Below are 20,228 nucleotides of genomic sequence, written 5' to 3' on the forward strand. Positions count from 1 at the left end.
TATGGCTCAAGTGGTAGAGTACCATCAAATAAGTTTAATGAGAGGTCAAGGTCCTGAGTTTAGCGCCAGTAATAGCAAAGAGTATTAATTCAAACAAGAACAGTAGAGGACACGAATTTTCTGTTTTAGATGTCAATAGGGGAATTATTTTGCAGAGATTATATATTATTGTCACTATAAAAATATAAGAATAACTAAAGCATTTATTATGCTGGAGAAAGAGAAAAGTTAAAAATGCAAAAAAAACCAGATACTTAAATACAATGGCATAAACTTTGTTATCACTGCTCTCCTCTTTCCCTCAAATAAGAAAATTTGGCAATGACTCAGAATTTGTGTCAGTGGAAGGAAATGTGCACATCTGAGAAATGAAAATAATAACATTCTATAATGCTTTTAGCACTGGTACTATGAAAGAGAGATTGCATAGATCTTCAGAGTGCTCCTTACAGGGTAAATAGATGTGCAGTGAAAAACCTCAAAATTGTCTGTGAAATGTATTATAAGTAGGAAAAAAGCAAAGTCTGGTGTTAATCTAATCAGTCTTTGTCACATATATTTTATATATCATAAATATTCAAAAGAGTATTTTACCCAATCTTTTGTAAATTCATGTATAACGCTGGTGATAGGGATCCTTGTCTCTTCATCAAAGACAGAGAAGCTCATTTTGATATTATAGAAGGAAACTGTAATTAAAAATAAGGTGATTAATTTTATTCATTTTTTGAAGAAATACAAATTTTGTAAATTTGATAAAAAGTATTTGCCATTTATTTATTATTTTTTGCCAGTTATGGGCTTGAACTCAGAGCCTGGGCATGTTCCTGGGCTTCTTTTTTGCTCAAGGCACTCTACCACTTGAGCCACAGAGCCACTTTTGACTTTTTCTGTTTATGTGGTACTTAGGAATCGAACCCACAGCATCATGTATGATAGGCAAGCACTCTACCACTAAGCACTCTACCACATGCGCAGCCTGCCATATTATTTATTCACTTTTTGATCCAGTCCTGGGGCTTGAACTCAATGCCCAGGCGCTATCCCAGAGATTTTTTGGCTCAAGGCAAATGCTCTAACATTTGAGGCACAGCTCCATTTCTGAATTTTTTGTTAGTTTATTGAAGATAACTGTCTCATGAACTTTCCTGCCCAGTTTAGCTGTGTACTTTAATCACCAGATCTTAGCCTCCGAAATGGCCAGGATTACAAGCATGAGCCACCAGTGCCTGGCTTATATTTGCCATTTTAAAGAAAACAAAACAATGATTTCTCATTTCTAAACTTTGCCAATTCCAAGCATCAGAACTTATAACACCATATGCAAAAGCAAAACAAAGAAGATACTACCATCTTGTTTTTACTTTGATCATTTGGGCTTTTTCTTGTTTTTATACAGTTGATGGACATACTGCAGACTCCTTAAATTCTCTACTTTCATTAGCCAATACAGGGGCTGGGAAGGTGGCTCAGTGGTAGAGTACTTGTCCTTGCATGCATGAGGCCCTGGGTTCGAGTCCTCAGCACCACATAAGCAGAAAATGCTGGAAGTGGCACTGTGGCTCAAGTGGTAGAGCGCTAGCCTTGAGCTGAAGAGCTAAGGGTCAGTGCCCAGGCCCAGAGTTCAGGCCCACGACTGACAAAACAAAAACAAAAAATACCTTATTAGCCAATACATTCCTAGCCCATTCAATGTTCAACCTGAACATTATCTCAGAAGATCATTTGTCCTGAAGAAATAACTATTTCCCCCTCTCAAGCCTTCCTTTTTGCTTTGGAGATTTTTCTCCTTATCCCCCTCTTGATCTTGTGTATCTTGCTATGTTTCTGTTTTGAAATGTTAAAATTGCAGGAATGATTAAAATTTGAAATATAAGGAAACCACATACACCCTGGTTATGGATAAATTTTCCTAGATAGTTGGGATTAAATAAATCTATGACCAACATGAGAAGGAAAGATAGGCTATCTTCTGGTATTTTCTGGTATATGGTTAATATGATCATCCCTAAGGCCATATAGTCCTCTTTCTTGGTAAGTATAAGGTTGCTAATCTGTGTTAACATAAGAACAAAGCAAGCAGAAAAGATGCTTTGAAATGTTGCACTGAATTAAAAGATGCATTTGCCTTATATTTCAATAAAGACAAGAAACGTGGATAGACAATTCTGTTTGGATGTCAGCTATTTTACTCACTGTCTGAAGGACATATAAAATTCATACCCTTCTTCCTATATTTCTGCCTTCAGAAAACTATCTTGGAGAACACATGGTCTATAATTCATACATTCTGTTAGCAAGATGCACAGAAAGGAACAAACTACCTATGGACGCAGTGGCAGCTGATAAAGTCAATGCTTCTGTGGATAGAAAAGTAGATGTGGAGTCTGGCCAGGTTGTCTCAAAAGAGGAAGGATGTGTCACTCCAGCGGATACCTGTGGAATTAATGCTCTAGTAGTAGTGGATATATTAGTGCTAATAAGGGATTTTGATGTTGACTTAGGAAGAATTAAAGGAGATGATGGTGATGTGTCTGGAAATCTGTTCCAGGCCAATGTTTTTGGGGAAGTAGGGAGAAGCATGGAACCAATAGACCAAGTGTGTTCAGCTGTAGATGGTGATACATTCACTCCACTAAAAGATAGAGATTGAGACCCAGTCCTGGAGTTGTCAGTCACAGTGGTTCTGGAGGAAGTTTCAGGGGATGCAGAAATGTATATATCACCACCTGTGTCTTTTGGAGACATAGAAAAAGAAGCTTGGGAGCCAGTAGCAATATTGCCAAGTGTAGGTGCATGCATGGTTTTGGTGATTATGGTGCTTCCAGAAGCAAAGGGTGGTGGTGTGAAGTTAGGGAATGGATATGCTGATGTCACATCAGGAGTTACAAGTGTGGGTGTTGATACCTCTACTGCAGGAGCAGTTAGAACAGGAAAACCATTCGGTCCAGTTGCCAGGGACATGCCTGAAGGAAGATTGGATGAGATCCAAGTCAGGGTGGGTAAAGTAGCAGTCTTAGCAATTGCAGAAGGATTTGATGGGAGGGTTGTCCCAGAAGTTATAGATGTGGTTGTTTTCTCAAATGGAAGCTTGATGTCAGATGAGGTGGTAGGGAGAGCTCTTGAAGATACTGATAATGAATGGTTCTCTGAAAACCCAAAGGTAGGAAGCATTTCTGATGTAGGAATTGATAATGTTGTCATAGCATCACTAGAGACAAGACCAGCCTGAGAGGATGCAAATGTTGACAAAGACCCAGGAATAAAGTGTAGAGTGTCTGTTTCTATCTTAGGTGTAGGCATCAGAGTTTTGGTGGAAATCGGAAATGGAGAATCTTTAGCTGTGGGTGTCTTCCAAGAAGTTGTAAGCAGAGACCGGGTATCACTAGATGTGATTTGTGTTCCCAGAACTGGAAATTCAACCATTTGGGCTGTAGGTGGAAAAGAGGTCTTCGAAGTAGACAACATGGTCACAGTACTACGAAGTGCATAAAGAAGAGATGTCGAGGAAGGCAGATTTGCACTCGATGAGGTCCAGGGAAGGTATAAAACAGAAGTATTCACAGATGGGGCACTTGTTGTTAGCTCAGTAGTTAAGAAAGTGCTTTTTGATGAGGAAGTAACCTTTCCAGTATTCGAGGAAAGGTACGTAGTGATGGTTTGTGCATTTTCTGTGGGTCCAGGAGTGCTCTTAAAACTTGTCAAAGATGGTTTTGAAACTTGAATATCTAAAGAAGTATGGAGATCGTTTGAAGGAGTAGGTGAAAACACATTTTCAGGGACAGAAATTCCAGAATAAGTATGTTTAAAAACTGTCATTTTACCACTGCTCACAGTAGATTGGGAACGGAAAGTAATCCCAGGTAACAGGCTCAGTGTTGTTGCTTCATCTGATGATTGCTGGGTTGTTGATAGTAATGGTGAAAATGTGGTGTGTGGAATGGAGGAAATAGCTTCAGTGTTCTTAGAATGAAGTGGAGAGAAAGTAATAGTATCTATAAGTGGAGTCACTGTCCTATCCACAATAGTGGTTGGAATTGTTTTTGTAGATGGAAAATTTGGCTTTGTTGGAGAGGAAACAGATGTAGGCATGATCTTGGAGGACACCTGTGTCATTTCAGAATTAGTGAAAGTAGAAGAAGCCATGGTGGTATGTTCTGAAGTATGCTCAGTATATGTCACAGGTATGACATCCAATGTAGATGTTTGTATGGCTGTAGTAGTCATAGGGGAAACTGAAGACAAAAGTGTTGACAAAGGTTGACCTGTTATAGCAGGGACAGAAGGAACAGCTGTAGATGAGAAAGAAGGGTCATTAACTGGCACTGTGGACATCTCAGACGTAAGCCCAGAGGTATCTGGAGAGGGACTTTTCAAACAACCCAATTGTGTGGTTTTAGAAGACCTAGTCACTGATACTGTGGGAGTATCAGAAATGTTTTTGGAGATGAAGGCAGTAGCATTAAATGGCAATGAGGACATCTGGTAAATAGGAATTGACTTTTCCATAGAAGTTTCCCCAATTGTTGTAAGTACATTTGGAACAGAAAGAGCTACAGTAGTCCCATCATTAGAGATAATTGTAAAATTGGCACTGGGTAGTCTGGTTGTGAAAGAAGACAAGGACTTAGGGTAAGTCTGTGTGCTTTCAGAAATGGAAGAAGCAATTGAAGTTACTTTAGGTTGAGTCTTAAGTGAAGGCAAGTATGAAAGCGTTGTGTTCGTAGTTGTCCTGGAAGTTGCATTATCTACAAATGAAGTATCCTGGCGAGAGGGAAGTGGGTGAGTCACAGAGGAGGAACTTACTATTACCTCTGCAGTCCTGGGAGTGCTCAAAGCAAGGGCACTTATACTTTCTCTGTCAGGAGACACAAAATTGGTTGTCAGAGCTTGTGAAGGGAGATATATTTCTGAAATATCAATGTCAACTGAGTTGCTTGAGGTTAAGATATGAGTTGTCTGTGGGCTCTCAGAAGTGGGAGATACATCTAAATTCTTATCAGGTAGAGTCCCAAGTGGAACCTCAGAAGACAAATATGTTTGTTGGCTGGAAATTTCAGTGGTCATTTCCAAAGGTGAAGTACTCTGGGAGTAGAAAATAAAAGAACTGTTTGCTGAAGAAATTTCTGTCACCTCCATAGTTCTAGGAGTTTCTCCTACAGACATGGTCATCTGTTGTTTGTCAGAAAATAAAGTAGATGTACCAGTCACCCAGTGGGTGGAGACCTGTGTGTTTACTAGATCTGTGGGAGACTGAGAAATTTGATTGTCCACTGAAGTAGTAAGCTTGTTGGCTGAGGTGTGTAATGGCGTGGTCTCATCACCAGCAAAGTTCTCTGTGGTGATAGTAGCCAAGCTAACAACATCACCACCACCGCCAGAAGTATGCAAAAAGCTAAGATCATGGGTAGATGTCTCCTTCCCTTGAGATATGGGTCTAGTTGCTACTGGTGGCGATGTAGTAGAGATCACAAGAGGAGAAGACACAAAAGGAATGTGATCAGAAAGAGGTTTAGAGAAACCAAGAGTGCAAGCAGGTGGAGTTATTGTGTCAGTGGAGGGAAGGAAAAGGGTGGGCTTAGCCTTAGTTGTTTCAGGGGTAAGGGGATTCTGTGAAGGAACATGAGTTTTTGTCAGAGAGGGAACTTCTGTGAGTGCCATCATGGTAGAAGTCACTGTGGGCTCTACAGTGGTGTGGGTTGAATCTCTGTGGATAGACATAGTTTTGCTGATTATGGAAGCTGTTTGACTCAGTGGTGGCACTAATGATGTGGTTATTGTAGCTGATGACAAAGGGGAAAGGTCAGAGAGCGTAGATGGGGAAGAATCCCTGGTTGGAGGCCCCCGTAGGGTCACCTTGGTCTCTTCAGACACCACCCTAGAAGTTACAGCAGAGACATTAATTGGTGGTGAGCCCATGTGGGTTATAAGTGTTGGGGTTGTGGAGAAATGAGTAGCTACACTGAGTGGAGAAAAGATACCAGCAGACAAGTATCTAGCTGTCCTGTCTGTAGGGAAAGTGGTGAAACTCGTTTCTGATTTCCTTGTGGTGGTAGCAATAAAGGGTTTGGAAAATGCCTGAGTGCTGCCTGAAGTGGGCAATGGGGCTGAATTCCTCTCAGTTGTCTCTGACATCCAACGTGTTGTATAGGTGTGGGTCGAATTAAAGATTTCCATAGTTCCATTGTATGAACTCTTGGGCGTGGTTTCCATGAGTTTTGTTGAATGCCAACTCCCTCCCAAATCAAGTGTTACAGTTTTATTATCCAATATGGTAGTCAATTTTTCCCTATCAGGGAAAGGGGAAGCAGTGACAGAAACTGTCATGATTTGTGCTGATTCATCTGTTGTTTCCAGCATTACTGAGAATGGAGAAACTTCAGCTTCTGCTGGTAGAGTTGATGTTCCCTTAAGGTAGTAAGAAGTTGTTTCTTTTTTTGTCACAGGGGTATTGAATGGCTGGGTTGTTGGGAACTTTGATATAAGGTCTATTGTGTTCCCAATTACGCTTACTCCATTTGCTTCTGTTTTTGTGGCCTCAGAAGTGCTCTCCCTAGTAGGAAAACTTAGTTTCATGTCAGTAGATTTATCTACTGGTGGACCTACTGTCTCCCTTGATATTAGAGGAAGTTCACTGGCATCTGCTGTGGACATAGAAATGGTTCCCAATAATGAAGTGGTAAGTTTAAATTCACTCGGATTGGTTACAGATGTGGCTCTGGAAGTGATGGACAAGTTGGCAAAGCATGGAGTTGTTTGTTTAAATTGAGCTGTTGTATATCTGACTGTGGTAGCATCAGTGCTAGTGGTAACCTTACTCTCTGTCGATGTTTCTGGAAGCCTGGTAGTATCACTAGTTGATGAATGGTCTGTATAAGTAGTATTGCCATGGAATGCTGATGTGAAATTTTCATTAGGTACAAATGTGTGTATGGTGGTCATATTTATAGATGTCAACGGATTCTGGTTTGGCTTAGGAGTCCAAGTAATTGCATTGGTTGAGAACTGATGAGGCGTTTCATCAGGAACAGATGTAGAACCTGATTCAGATGCCTGGGATGTGGAAATTGACTGAGTGGAAATCAAAGTAAGCATGTGTTCCCCAGCTTTGGATGTATTTTGGGTGGATTCAGACCCTGCAATGGTCAGGGAAGGCGTAGTTTCAACCAATGTAGGTGAAAGTGTGATTCTAGGAGTAAAGCTTGTATAGGAGCCCTCATTATCAGTAACTGTCTGTGTACTCTGAGTTCCAGTGATTGGTGGAGCCATCATGGAAGAAAGGGTCATGGAAGAGGTGCGTCTGGGCATGAAGGTAGATATGGCATCCTCCCTGCTAGACAAAGAGGCATCGTGGACATGTGAAGGCGTCCATTCTATTTCCACTGGTCTTGAGCCAGATGTGGTCTCAGTAGACATTCCTAAATTAACTGTAAATGTTATTTCCATTTCAGTTGTTGCCAATGTTGGTGGCACTTGAGTTGTAGGAAATACAGAATCCACTGGAGCATCTGTAGAGGTGATTAGATCAGTTGGGGAGGCCAATGAAGTCCCAATCCCAGTAGTTACAGCTGAAGTTTTGGCAGCTGTAGATACAAGAAATTCTTGTGTAGGTGTGGCAATAGGGAGTGCTGAAGTATCTGTGGATTTGTGTACAGGCCAGGATGTTGCAGACATGAATGTTGACTTGATAGTTGTAAATAATGTGTTCATAGAGGTTGTCTGAGAGTCAGTTGAAGTTTTAGATAAAAATGGATTAATGGTAACTCCTGGTATAGAAAAGAGATGTGTAGCTCTAGTTGGTTGAAATGTCTCAGGAGCCACGGCTTCTACCATCTTTGTTGTCCTTGTGCTTTCTGAAGATGAGTGTTCTGTTATTTTCATGGAATCAGTGGTAGTACAGTTGAGTGTACTCTGAGAAGGCAGAGTGATCATTGTGGAATTAGATAAAACATTTGTAAATGTAGCTGTGTCAGCTATAGATGTCTTCAAACTTTTTGATAGAGTCATTGTGACCAGAGGTGGAGATGTTGTATTGGAATGTGATATATTTGTATGATTAGTTATAAATATAGGCATGCTTTTAGACATTATTGTAGAGGAATATATAGTCTTTTGTGGGCTTAGTGCAGTAATTTGGGAAGGAGTTGTCAAATGTATTTGCTGTGAAAGAGTTGTACTTGTTTCTTGAACTGTCATATTTTCAGAAACAACTGAAAAAAATGAGAAAGCATATGTTAATGTGGGATCAATCTTAGAAATCAAAGACAATTCTTTAAAGATGAGCTTTATTATCACAACTATAATCAAGCCAACTTGATTCCTGTTTGTCATAGGATGATTTTCTACTTTATAAAAAAAGCTATGTATTCCTTATAAAACCCTAGCCCTGGTTAACTAATTAGTATGAGGACATCCATTGCATAATCTCTCCATGAGAAATATAGGTACTCCTAGAAAAGGGACACAAGCTACAGTGGTACACTGATGAAGATGATTTGCTTTGGGCAAGGATCCAAGTACTTCCAGAAAACCAGAAGAGGTGCTGTGGCTCAAAATGATAGAGCAGTAACCAAAAGAGCTCAGGGACAGTGCCTAGACCCTGAGTTCAAGCCCCATGACTGACCAAAAAATACATGCAGTTTTAACTCCTGGCTTCATCACTTGTTTTATATCTGCGGACTAGTTACTTAGTTTCTCTGTGCTTCAATATACTCCTCTGTAATGTAAGAATTATAATAACACATACCTCATAGTTAATGAGTATCAAACACTACTATTAGACTCTAGAACTCAATAAGTGTACAAAAAATCAACTTGACTTTGGTATCATCATCTTCTTCCCTCCTTCCTTTCCTTAGGAATATCTCCTCTCTTTCATAGTCCAAACTGGCCTCAAATGTGCAGTCCTCTTGCCTTAGCCTACCATATCACTATACCTGGAGGACATGATCATTTTTCTATTATTCGTTTAAATACTATAGATTGAAAATGATTTTATCTAGAACCTTAGGACTAAAATATCTTGAACATCACCATATAGAAATAAAAATTTCAAAAGGACATCACATTAGAAATACAAATAGAAGTTTTAATAATTTCCTCACATAGTAGAATATTGTCTACCACAAGAACATTGCATGTGCTGTTGCCACTATTTAGAACACTTTCCCAGTCTTTCTTCATTTGATTGACTTCTATTCATCCTTCTGATCTCAGCTCCTTCCCTGACCTCATTGACAGGAACAAACTAATATATTCAAGACTATTATGTCACCATGTTCCCCTTCATTATAGTTCTTGTCACAGCTGCAATTTTCCTTGTCTTTTTATATACTTATTAATGTCTGTCTTCCTCACTAAATGGTGTGGGCAAGGACCTCTTCTTTCATTGCTCACTTACTGTATCTACCTTCAGGCCCTAGTGTAGTGCCTCACACATAGTAGATATTCAGGGCATATATTTAGGCATATTGAGTAAATGGAAAAGATAAACACACCAAAATGAGTTGATCACAGTGTGAAGAAAACTAACCCTATAGCTATGGAAGGGAAGACTTGTCAAGGTATCATAACAAAGAAGTTAAAGAAATAAAAAAAGGCAGAGAACTCAAATTAGGCCTTTGGGAAACACATAGAGTAGTTGTAATATTTGTAGAAATGGGAAAATTGGGAATAAAGCCCCATTCTGAAGACAAATACCAAGTTCAGATTGGATAAGTGGAATTTGATGTGATGATGGAGCATCCAAGTGAAAATTGTGCATAGCACAATTCAAGACTGAGTCATAATCTTTTTCCTATTCAATTTCCCCAATGAAATCATGCAATCATGTGTATTTATCTAGGGAAACCAGTATTTTGAGTTTATCCATCTGAGAAGCAAATCACCTATGATGTAGATTGAATAATTGTGGTGGTGGGCATTCTATTAGCTTATTTCGTTGTCTTGAACATTCAGATTACTTTTTAAATAAATTGTGATCGTGTGTACAATGTTCTTTGGGACTTGTAGCAAATAAAATAATTGACAATCAGAAGCCTACATTTGATTGTATAGATAAGCTGATGAAAGTGCATCAAAGTTACGTAAGAAGCATTTAAATCTTCCAACATTGTTTAGTTTTCAGTTTTATATTATGCCTCATCAAGAAACAATATATTTCAGTAACACAATATTATTTCAATCTCTCTGCTTTTAAATTTTCCCATAACTACAAGTTAAAGGAAGATTCGCAGCATCCTGGTGTCTATTTTTTGCACCTGGTTTTATCCAAGCCAACTGGCTTGTCAAACTTTCATTCCTAGCATGTAAGAGGAATGTGGCATCCCAAAAACTCACAACCTTCTCTGTTGATAAATTAATCATTGATAGAAGATTCCACAATTCCCACTTAATTTACAAATTATGGAGCATTCAAAAAGTATTATTATTCATAACAAATAATGGAAAACTTTGAGAAAACAGAGGATAGGCAGGTGCTAGTGGCTCAAGCCTGTAATTCTAACTGCTCAGGAGATGAAGAGCCAGAGAATGGCAATTCAAAGTCAGCTTGAGAAAAAATGTTGATGATACTCCAAAATAACTACCAGAAAGCTAGGCTAGAAGTATTGCTCAAGTGTCAGAGGCTAATCCTGCAATCAAGCCAAATGAGTATAAAGTGTTGAGTTCAACATTGATAGTGTAGAAATTAAGTTGAAAATGAACTATACAATTTGTGAGTGGGAATGAGAGAGCCAAAGAAGGGTGACATTGTCCGAAAAGAAATGTATTCATTACCGGATTTATATAACTGTAACTCTTCTGTGCATCAACCTTATAATAACAATTAAAATTTCTTAATTAAAAAAATTAAGTAGACAGTGATAAAAACAGAGATGTTTCTGGCAAGTTCATCCTTATAGGAACTTTTATGTGGTGTTCATGGTATATCTGATGTGTTCTATGCATCCCTGTATGGGGGAAGATTGGGTTTTTGAATGGGGAGTATATACAAAAGAAGAACTGTAACAATGTGGTAACATGATCTACTTAAAAAAAAACTAGCTTGGCATAGGTGGCTCAAGTCTGTAATCCTAGCTACTCAGGAGGCTGAGATCTGAGGATCAGGATTCAAAGCCAGCCTGGGCAAGAAAGTCCGTGAGAACTTTATCTCTAAAAAACCACCAGAAAACTGGAAATTGCACTGTAGCTCAAGTGGTAAAGCACTAGCCTTGGGCTGAAGAGCTGAGGGACAACGCCCAGGCCCAGAGTTCAGGCCCCAGGACCAACCAAAATCAAAACTTGAAGAGTTTTACAATCACACACACACACACACACACACACACACACACACACACACACTACTGATACTAGTAAGAAAAACGGAGAAGAGGAGGGAGATGAGGGAAAGAAGGGATAGATTAAGGAGATGGAGGAAAAAGAGGAGGAGGGAAAGGACAGGAAGGAGAGGAGAAAGAAGGGAGGAAAGAAGAGGAGAGGAGAGAAGAGAAGAGATATAAGATTGTTAACATTTCATTTCTAGGGAATATCTCAAAGAGGAACATGGACTTAGAAAAATAAATACAAGTGAAATGAGCAAAATTGCCTAGCAGGTGGCATTTTAAGTACCAGAGATCCCTTAGGAAATAACGCACCTACATTGCTCCATTTTAACTGTAAGCCTGAGCTTGTATATTTATAAACCACTCAACTCCCACTGAAACATTCAGATGTAAAGTTTCGTCTCAGAGGGACCTCTGTATCACATTTTTCTCTCTGAAGTGATTAATAACAAATATTCAAATCTTTATTCATTAAAAATGACAGGATTCTTAAACCAAACTGTTTTCAATTCTTTTTTTTTTAAAGATGAAGCCCAGGGAGGCATAGTGCTGAGAAGATGAGATTTTCACAGATGAAACATTTACAGAAGACATAAGACCGTGTGTGGCAATAGCTCAGTGACTGATCACTCATAAATGCATAGTCTCAATTTACATTGAACCTCTGCAGACCCAGGAAAAAGAAGTGAAATGATTACTCAAAACAACTAAGGAGAAATAAACTTGGTTATTAAAGACCAAGTTCTGCAGAAACTGCAATCATCCAAAAATGGATTGCAAGATACATACTTCAGAGGAGGTCATCGTACTGCTAAACTAAAACAGAGGAGCAAACTCATTAGCCTAGGAATTGAAACCCAACGGGGATTTCAAATTATGTCCATTTAAGGAACAACATCTCCCAGAATCGCTTCTATCCTAGATTGAAATGTTGCAATCAAGTTATCAGTAGTTTTGTTTTTGTTTTAAAAAAGAGACAGAACCCAAAGGAAGTAAAGACAGGTTCATGGATTAGCAAACATGCTGAATATCATTAGGAATTAGTGAGAGTAAATAAGGAATAGGAACTTCTTTTAATTATTTATTGATGCCTTTTTGTCTTAGTTCACGTGTTCTTAAATCAAATCATTCAGATTTTGTGCACACCAATTATTTCTAGTGATTTAAGTTCACTGCAATTCTGTCCCATCGTTCCTTCGCTTTTCTCCACATGTGGGAAAGATGTTTTTCTTATAGTCTCTAAATGCTATACTTATCTCCACTGAATATAATGACTATCATGTTCAGAAAAGAAAATATAGTAATTCAGGTAGCTGCAAAGATAGCCATATCATCTCGATCATTTTGCCACACCTATTTGTTTATACACACACACACACACACACGTTTCTAGTGCTCAAGAATTAAAGGCAAAATGGAAATGCAGACTCTTCAACTGAATGAGATGACATGGATCTACTTTCTCCTACTTGTCCCCAACTAAGTACTACTATTAGTTCTGGAAATGGTCTATGGTAACAAAAGAAGAAAGTAAACTGATTTATCAGCCCAGGAGTAAAGAAATGAAACAATGAAAGGCATATCTCTCTCTCTCTCCAAGCCTAACACAAAATGCAGCTCATGCCTCTAATCCCCAATCTCACAACACAACACAAGATAGTCCTAGTAGGCCAATTCGGGAACCAGATGAGAGATTCTCAACCACCTTATAGGAGCCTGGCTAACACTAATCATATAAACTTAATCCTCCTTTCCCCACCAAAATACACTGGCAAGACTCTTTTTTTCTTTTACAGGTCGTGGGACTTGAACTCTGGACCTGGGCGCTGTCCCTCAGCTCTTAAGCTAAAGGCTAGCGCTCTACCACTTGAGCCACAGCACCACTTCCGGTTTTGTTGTGTCTTATTGGAGATAAGAGTCTCATGGACTTTCCTGCTTGTAAGGTCCGCTCCTGGATGGTCAGTAGACTCCATCCTCCTCACAGCAAAGTTTCCGCCCAGTACCTGCATTTAACTAGGCAACTGGCACACCTGGAAGAGGTCACATCTGCATCCGCTGAGATCACATCTGAATTCGATGAGGCCACACCTTTCCCCGCCCCTACCCTAGATAAGGCCTAGTCTAGGGCCAGACGCCCTCTTTCCCAGGCCTTTTCCCAGTCGTGTGGAGTGCCAACGTGGCCTGGTACCAATGATAACTAAACCTACCCCTTACCTGAATACCACGTGTGTGGTGCTGTTCTTACTCGGCACCTTCTTATTTAAAAACCTAACACTGCGCAGGCTGGTTTGGAACCATGATCCTCAGATCTTGGCCTCCTGAGTAGCTAGGATTAAAGACTTGAGCCACGGTGCTGGGCTTGGCAAGACTCTTGATTCACATCATCTCAAAGTCTCTTCACCCACTCAGAACCACCAAGGCAGGCAGGCAGGCATAAGACAAATAAGGAAGTAACACAAAATGTCCTGTTCTTCCTCATCCAGAGACCCTCAAGCAGGCAGCAGTACAAGAAAAAGAGGCCCATTAGCAATGGGTGACCTAGTTAGGAAGCTTGCCCCAAGAGACACTAGTAAGACAATCCTTCCACACTCTTCCCCAACTGAGAGACACAAGTAGACCTGGTCTGGGGACAACTGATGTTTCCTACCCAGCAATCCCAGAAAGGGTCTAGTGGGAGCTCCAAAGGTACCAAATAAAGTAAGCAAGACAGGCAGGCACCAGTTGCTCCTATCTGTAATTCTACCCAGTCAAGAGAGTGAGATCTAAAGATTGCAGTTCAAAGCCAGCCCAGGCAGGAAAGTCTATGAGACTCTTATCTCCAATAAACTACAAAAAAGCTGGAAATGGAACCGTGGCTCAAGTGTTAGAGTGGAATCTTTGAGCAAAGAAGCTTTAGGACAGCGCTCGGGTCCTGAGTTTAACCCTCAGGAATGGTGAAAGATAAGTAAGTAAAAGTGATGAAGACAACATACCACCACAAGGACTATGAAAATTGATGTGTGTTTGGAAGCACAGTTCACAAGGGTGGGAAAATGCCTGTGTGAGAAAGGTAAGCAGTTTAACCACAGCCAGATTTCTAACATAATTGACAAAATATTCAGAATACTATTTTAAAACTTACCTAACTCGTGGGCTGGGAAGGTGGCTCAGTGGTAGAGTGCTTGCCTCACGTGCATGAGGCCCTGGGTTCAATTCCTCAACACCACATAAGCAGAAAAAAGCTGTAAGTGGTGTTGTGGCTCAAGTGATAGAGCGCTAGCCTTGAGCTGAAGAGCTGAGGGACAGAGCCCAGGCCCAGAGTTCAAGACCCAAGACTGGGAAAAAAAAACAACAACAAAAACCTTACCTAAACCTACCCAAAACCAAATAATCACAATTTCAATGAGAAATGACAATCTACTCATCACCAAGATGAACTAGATATTGGAAATATCTAGAATGAATTTTTATTGCATTTTATTAGCAGATATTAATTGTACAAACTGATGGATCCCATTGTAGCATTTTTTTGTTCAGGTAAGGGGTAGGTTTATTCATCGTTCTGGCTGGCACCAGGCCATGTTGGCCCTCCACTTGGTGGGGAAAGGCCTGGGAAAGGGCTGGGAAAAAGAGCTAAGAGAGCTGGGAAAGAGCTGAGAAGGAAAGAGCTGGGAAAGAGGGCGTCTGGGCCTGGGTAGGCCTTATCTAAGGTATGGACAGAGAAAGGTGTGGCCACATCAAATTCAGATGTGACCTCAGCGGATGCAGATGTGACCTCTTCCAGATGTGCCAGTTGCCTAGGTAACACAGGTACTGGGTGGAGACTTTACTGCGAGGAGGGTGGAGTCTGCTCACAATCCAGAAGACCTTACATTCCAGCCTTTTAATAATCATGAAATAGGGCGTGGATTCTATCTGGCTCATTGTAGCATTTTCATGTACACATATAACATACTTCCATTATATCATTCTGATACTTTCTCTTATCCCCTCTCATTTCCATGATCTCTTTCCACTTCCTTGATAATTAGTCTTTCTTCTATTTTCATATCCTTTATTTTTCTAGATTACACAAAGTAGACTAAACCTGCTCTACTTAATCTTTCAGGATCTTGCTTGTCTTACCTAACATAATGATTTCTACTTCCATAAAACATGATTTCAGTTATTTTTTCACTATCATTAAGAATTTTACCTTCAGAAAAGGAAAGATTTGGTGAATTCTTAACATTAAAATAAAGAGAAAATTTAAGACATTTATTTTTGCTTGTTCTGGGGCTTGAAATCAGGGTCTGGGCTCTGTTCCTGAGTCTCTTTGTGGTAAAGGCTAGTGCTCTACCACTTGAGCACATTGCCACTTCTGGCTTTTTCCAGTAATTTATTTGAGGTCAGAGTCTTTTGGCCTTTCCTGCCCAGGCTGGCTTCAAACCACCATTCTCAAATCTCAGCCTCCTGAGTAGCTAGGATTACAGGTATGAGCTACAAAAGCCTAGCTTTCTTAATTTTTAAAAGTGCTTTTATTTTACTTGGCTATTTTAGTAAATAATTCACTGAAATTATCCCATTGTGTCTGTATGCCACATTTTATTCATACATTTGTATGTTGATGGGCACCTAGGCTGAGTCCATATCTTAGCTATTGTGAAAGTGTTGTTGTAAACATGAATGTTCAGGAAACTCTATTGTCATTGACTTTAATTCTTTATGGTAGACACCCAGGAGCAAATAGATAAAATCATAGTTCTCTTTTTAGAGTTTTGAGGAATATCCATACTGATTTCCATAGAGACAGCACCAGTTTACATTCCCACCAACAGACTAGCTAGGATTATAAACATGAGCCTCTGATGTCTAGCTTCTTCCAGAATCATTTTTCAATTTATTTCTTCATTTCTATTATGGCTTGGTTTTCCTTTAAGAGTTCTTTCATCCTCTAGATTTTTTATAGGTTATTATGAATGAGATTCTTTTTCTGTTTTCTTTTTCTGCCAAAAATGTTTATCAGATCTAAGTGTTTTGGGTGGTCTTTATAAGATACATATCATCTTTAAATGGAGGTAATTTTACTCCTTCCTCTCCTCTTTGTATCCCTTTTCTGTCTATTGCCTTACTGCTCTGGCTTAAGAATTCTATAACTGTATTAAGGTTGAGAGGTGTGGACTCCTTTTCTCACAACTGATTTTAGAGGAAATTCTTTCAGTTTTTTTCTCCATTCACCATAATGCTTGCAATACTTTTGTCACATATAGACTTAGTTACATTGAGACATATCTAGTTTCTTCAGAGCTTTTATTATACAGATGTGTTGAATTCTGCCATTTTGTTCCTGAATCTATTGAGATAATCATGGGACTTTTATCCTTGATTCTATTTATGTGATGTACTGATAATTGATTTGCATATGTTGAACTATCCTTAAATTCCTTGAAATGAAACCACTTTGATAAGTGTATGATCTTTTTAATATTATTGACTTTCCTTTGCAAGTATTTTATTGAGGATATTTTTATTGATATGTATCATGGATGTTGGTCTATGATGTTTTGTTGTGCCTTTATCCAGTTTTAGAATTAGAGTAATAATGTAATCAGAGAGTAAGTTTGGAACTATTTCTTCACTTTTTACTTTCATGGAAAGTATGAGGAGCATTAGTATTGCTTCTTTAAAAGGCTTATAAAATTAAACAATGAAACTATTTGGTCCAGAGATTTTCTTTGATGGGACACTTTATCACTGCTTCAGTTTTTTAATGTTTTAAATCTTTTTTTATTGTCAAGGTGTTGTACAGAGGGGTTTCAGTTACATGCTATTGGCATATTTAGATTATTTTTGTATTCCCTTGGCTTAAATTTGATAGGTCATATGTATGAGAAATGTGTTCATTTTGCCTAGATTTTCCAGTTGGATATAAATTTTCAAAGTAATCCCTAGTTGTTCTCTGGATTTCCATGGTAACTAGTATTATCTTCTTTTTCACATCTAATTTCATTAAGTTGGAACTTGTCTTGTTTAGCTTGAATAAGAGTCTGTCAATTTTGTTTGTGTTTTCAGAGAGCTAATTCTTTGTTTCATTGATCCTTTGCACTGGCCATTAATTTCAGCTCCAACCTTTATTATTTGTTTCCTTAAACTGGGTTTGGGCTTGGCTTATTCTTGTTTTTCTAAGACCTTGAGACACATCATTTCTGATGAGGATTTTCAAACAGCCATTATAAAAGTTATTGTACAAGCAAATACAAATTCTCTTCAAGTAAAAGAAAAGGAAATCTCAGAAAATAAATGTAAGTTATTAAAATGAACAAGTGGAAATAATAGAACCAAAACTATAATAACCAGTATCTTTAAAAAACTGGTGGGTGGATTCAATACTAGAGTGAAGATTACAATAGAATCATTAAACTGAAAATAGGATTCATTCAACTGAAATAACAGAGAGAAAATAAACTGAAAAAAGAACAGATTCTCAAGGATCTCTGAGACAATAATAAAATATACAATACTCATATCATTGAAGTCTGAAAAGGGGAAGAAAAAGACAATGAGTTTGGAAACATATTAAAAGAAACAAAGCCACAAGGCATTGGTGGTTCACACTGTAATCCTAGCTACTTAGGAGAATAAGATGTGTAAGATTGTGGTTTGAAGCCAGCCTGGGAATAAGAGTACACAAGACTCCATCTCCAATTAACCAGCAAAAATCTATGCTGGAGGCATGGCTCAGTGGTAGAAATCCAGCCATGAGCAAGCAAGCTGAACAAGAACTTAAACCCTGTGTTTAAATCTTGTTACCATCACACACACACACACACACACACACACACATCAATCAGCATCATTTACTATATCAAGCTTAAATTTAAAAATATGCTTTTATCAATTGATACAAAGAAAAAGCATTTGACAAAGTCCCACATTTATTCACAACAAAATTTCTCAATAAGTTAAGAATGAAAAGATTTACAGCACCTTGATAAGGTGGACCATCAAGAAATTTAGAACAACTCTAATGGTGAAAGACTGAGTGCTTACCCACTAACATTGAACAAAGCAATGATACTCATTTGCAATATACTTGCTTTAATACTGGAAGCTAGAGGAACTCCAGTAAGACAAGAAAAAAGGCATTAGGAACTAGGGTGAAGCAAAGAGTTCTTACATACCACAATCATGATCCATTTAAAAATATACTAGTCCATTAGATTTTTTCAAAATAAAAAAATATTCTGTGAAAATTCATGTGACAAAGGTTTTTAAAAATTCTGTGGAGTAAGAGAAAATTTCTGTAAAGTACATATTCAAAATGGGACTAGAATAGGTATAGAACTCCCCAAAAAACAGTAAAACAAGCAAGTACCCTAATTATTTATAAACAAAAAACTGAAACAGACATTTAACCAATGAAGACGAGTAAGCAAAGAAAAATGTTCAACATTACTGGGCATTAGAAAAATTAAAATAAAAAATACAAGGACAAAAGATTACAAATTTATGAGAAAGGTTAAAATAAAATCTAGAGAACACAAAATGTAAGGATGTGAGGAATCAGATTTCCCCTCCCCCACATTACTGGTAGGAATGCCAAATGGTAACATTCCTTGGGAAATAATCCAGCAGCTATTTACAAAACTGAACTTGCAACTACGATGTAGCCCCCAAACTGCACTATAAACATTTATCCCAGCAGAATTTTTAAAAAGATTTTGTTCACACAAAAACCTATCCACAAAAAAAACATATCCACAAAAGTTTATGACATTTTTGTAATAGCTAAAAAGTGCAATCAACCCAAATGCTTTCAACCAGTGAATGACCTTATTTTCTTTTTAGAAAAATCTAGGTGCGTCAATATCATGGAAGAGTACTCTGCAATTTTTTTAAGTAATAGAATTTTAGAAATGGAGGAGAGTTTAGTGGTTGTCTATGGTAACGGATTCAGGGAATGAAGTGGAGTGGAAGCAAAGGATGGGAAGGAGGGGTTGGTTATAAAGAAGCAGCATGAGGGATATTTGTGGTATAAGAACATCTTGGCATCTTCGTTCTAGTGGTGGATGCATGAATATACATAGGTGATAAAACAGTACAAAACCTAATACATATACAGTAACTTAAGTACAAATACAACTAAAAAAGTTTGATGGGTTGGTAGGTTGTACTACTGTCAACTACCTTGGAGAGAAATGCAAAGTGTGCAGGAAAATCTCCAAAAGCATGTGTGAAATGCTATAAAACTTTCTGCTAAATAAAATTCCCATATTGTCCAGGTATGGAAGAGTAGGCAAATACCAATTTGTACTGGAGGGACCACAGAAGCTACAGGATCTGGCTTCCATGTTTTGCTACACTCTCTCATTTTCTTCCTGTTTATGAATACAAGATCACTTCCACAATTTCTTCCCACGAATCCCGTGTTCTCTGCATATTAATGCATACTAATTCACAGGGTCCTGTATACTTAATTGCCATTTGCTCTTTCACTCTAGATAAAACTTGTATGACTGTAATCACTGGGAGCTGGAGAATAGGGGTACAGAGTAACTGAATATTTATGAGAAACTTCGTGGCAGATGTACCTGCCAAGAGAATATTAAGTAGAACATTTGCTAAGGTACCAAATTCTGGTTGTGATTTGGATATATCAACTCATATTAAATCTGTGTGTTGTTCTAGTTCACATATTACGTCTACTCTTTCTTTCAATCATGATCTCTGTAAATAGAATTCAATGTGTTGATTAGATTTGTGAGAGTTAATAGTGACCAGAAACTGCCACAATCAGATGTGCCTGTGAGGTACAAAACACAAAATGAGTATTTTTCAGAAGGCAACAAATTTTCTTTTTTTGGGGGGGGGGATCCGGTCATGGGGCCTCAACTCTGGTCCTGGGCACTGTCCCTCAGCTCTTCAGCTCAAGGCTAGTGCTCTACCACT

The 20,228-nt window shown here is 38.5% G+C and overlaps 1 protein-coding gene across 1 annotated transcript in view; it reads right to left on the reverse strand.

The window, feature by feature from the left end:
- The window catches only part of Adgrg4 (adhesion G protein-coupled receptor G4), a 102,377-nt gene that overhangs the window by 63,463 nt on the left and 18,686 nt on the right, over window positions 1–20,228 (reverse strand). Inside the window, exons 3-4 of the mRNA XM_013018051.1 lie at window positions 2,325–8,210; window positions 595–689 (exon numbers count right to left, since the gene is read on the reverse strand). Coding sequence (XP_012873505.1) covers window positions 595–689; window positions 2,325–8,210 — 5,981 coding nt within the window. The remainder of the gene's footprint in view (window positions 1–594; window positions 690–2,324; window positions 8,211–20,228) is intronic.

This window comes from Dipodomys ordii, unplaced genomic scaffold, assembly GCF_000151885.1.
Source record: "Dipodomys ordii isolate 6190 unplaced genomic scaffold, Dord_2.0 Scaffold38, whole genome shotgun sequence".
NCBI classification, from domain to species: Eukaryota; Metazoa; Chordata; class Mammalia; order Rodentia; family Heteromyidae; genus Dipodomys; species Dipodomys ordii.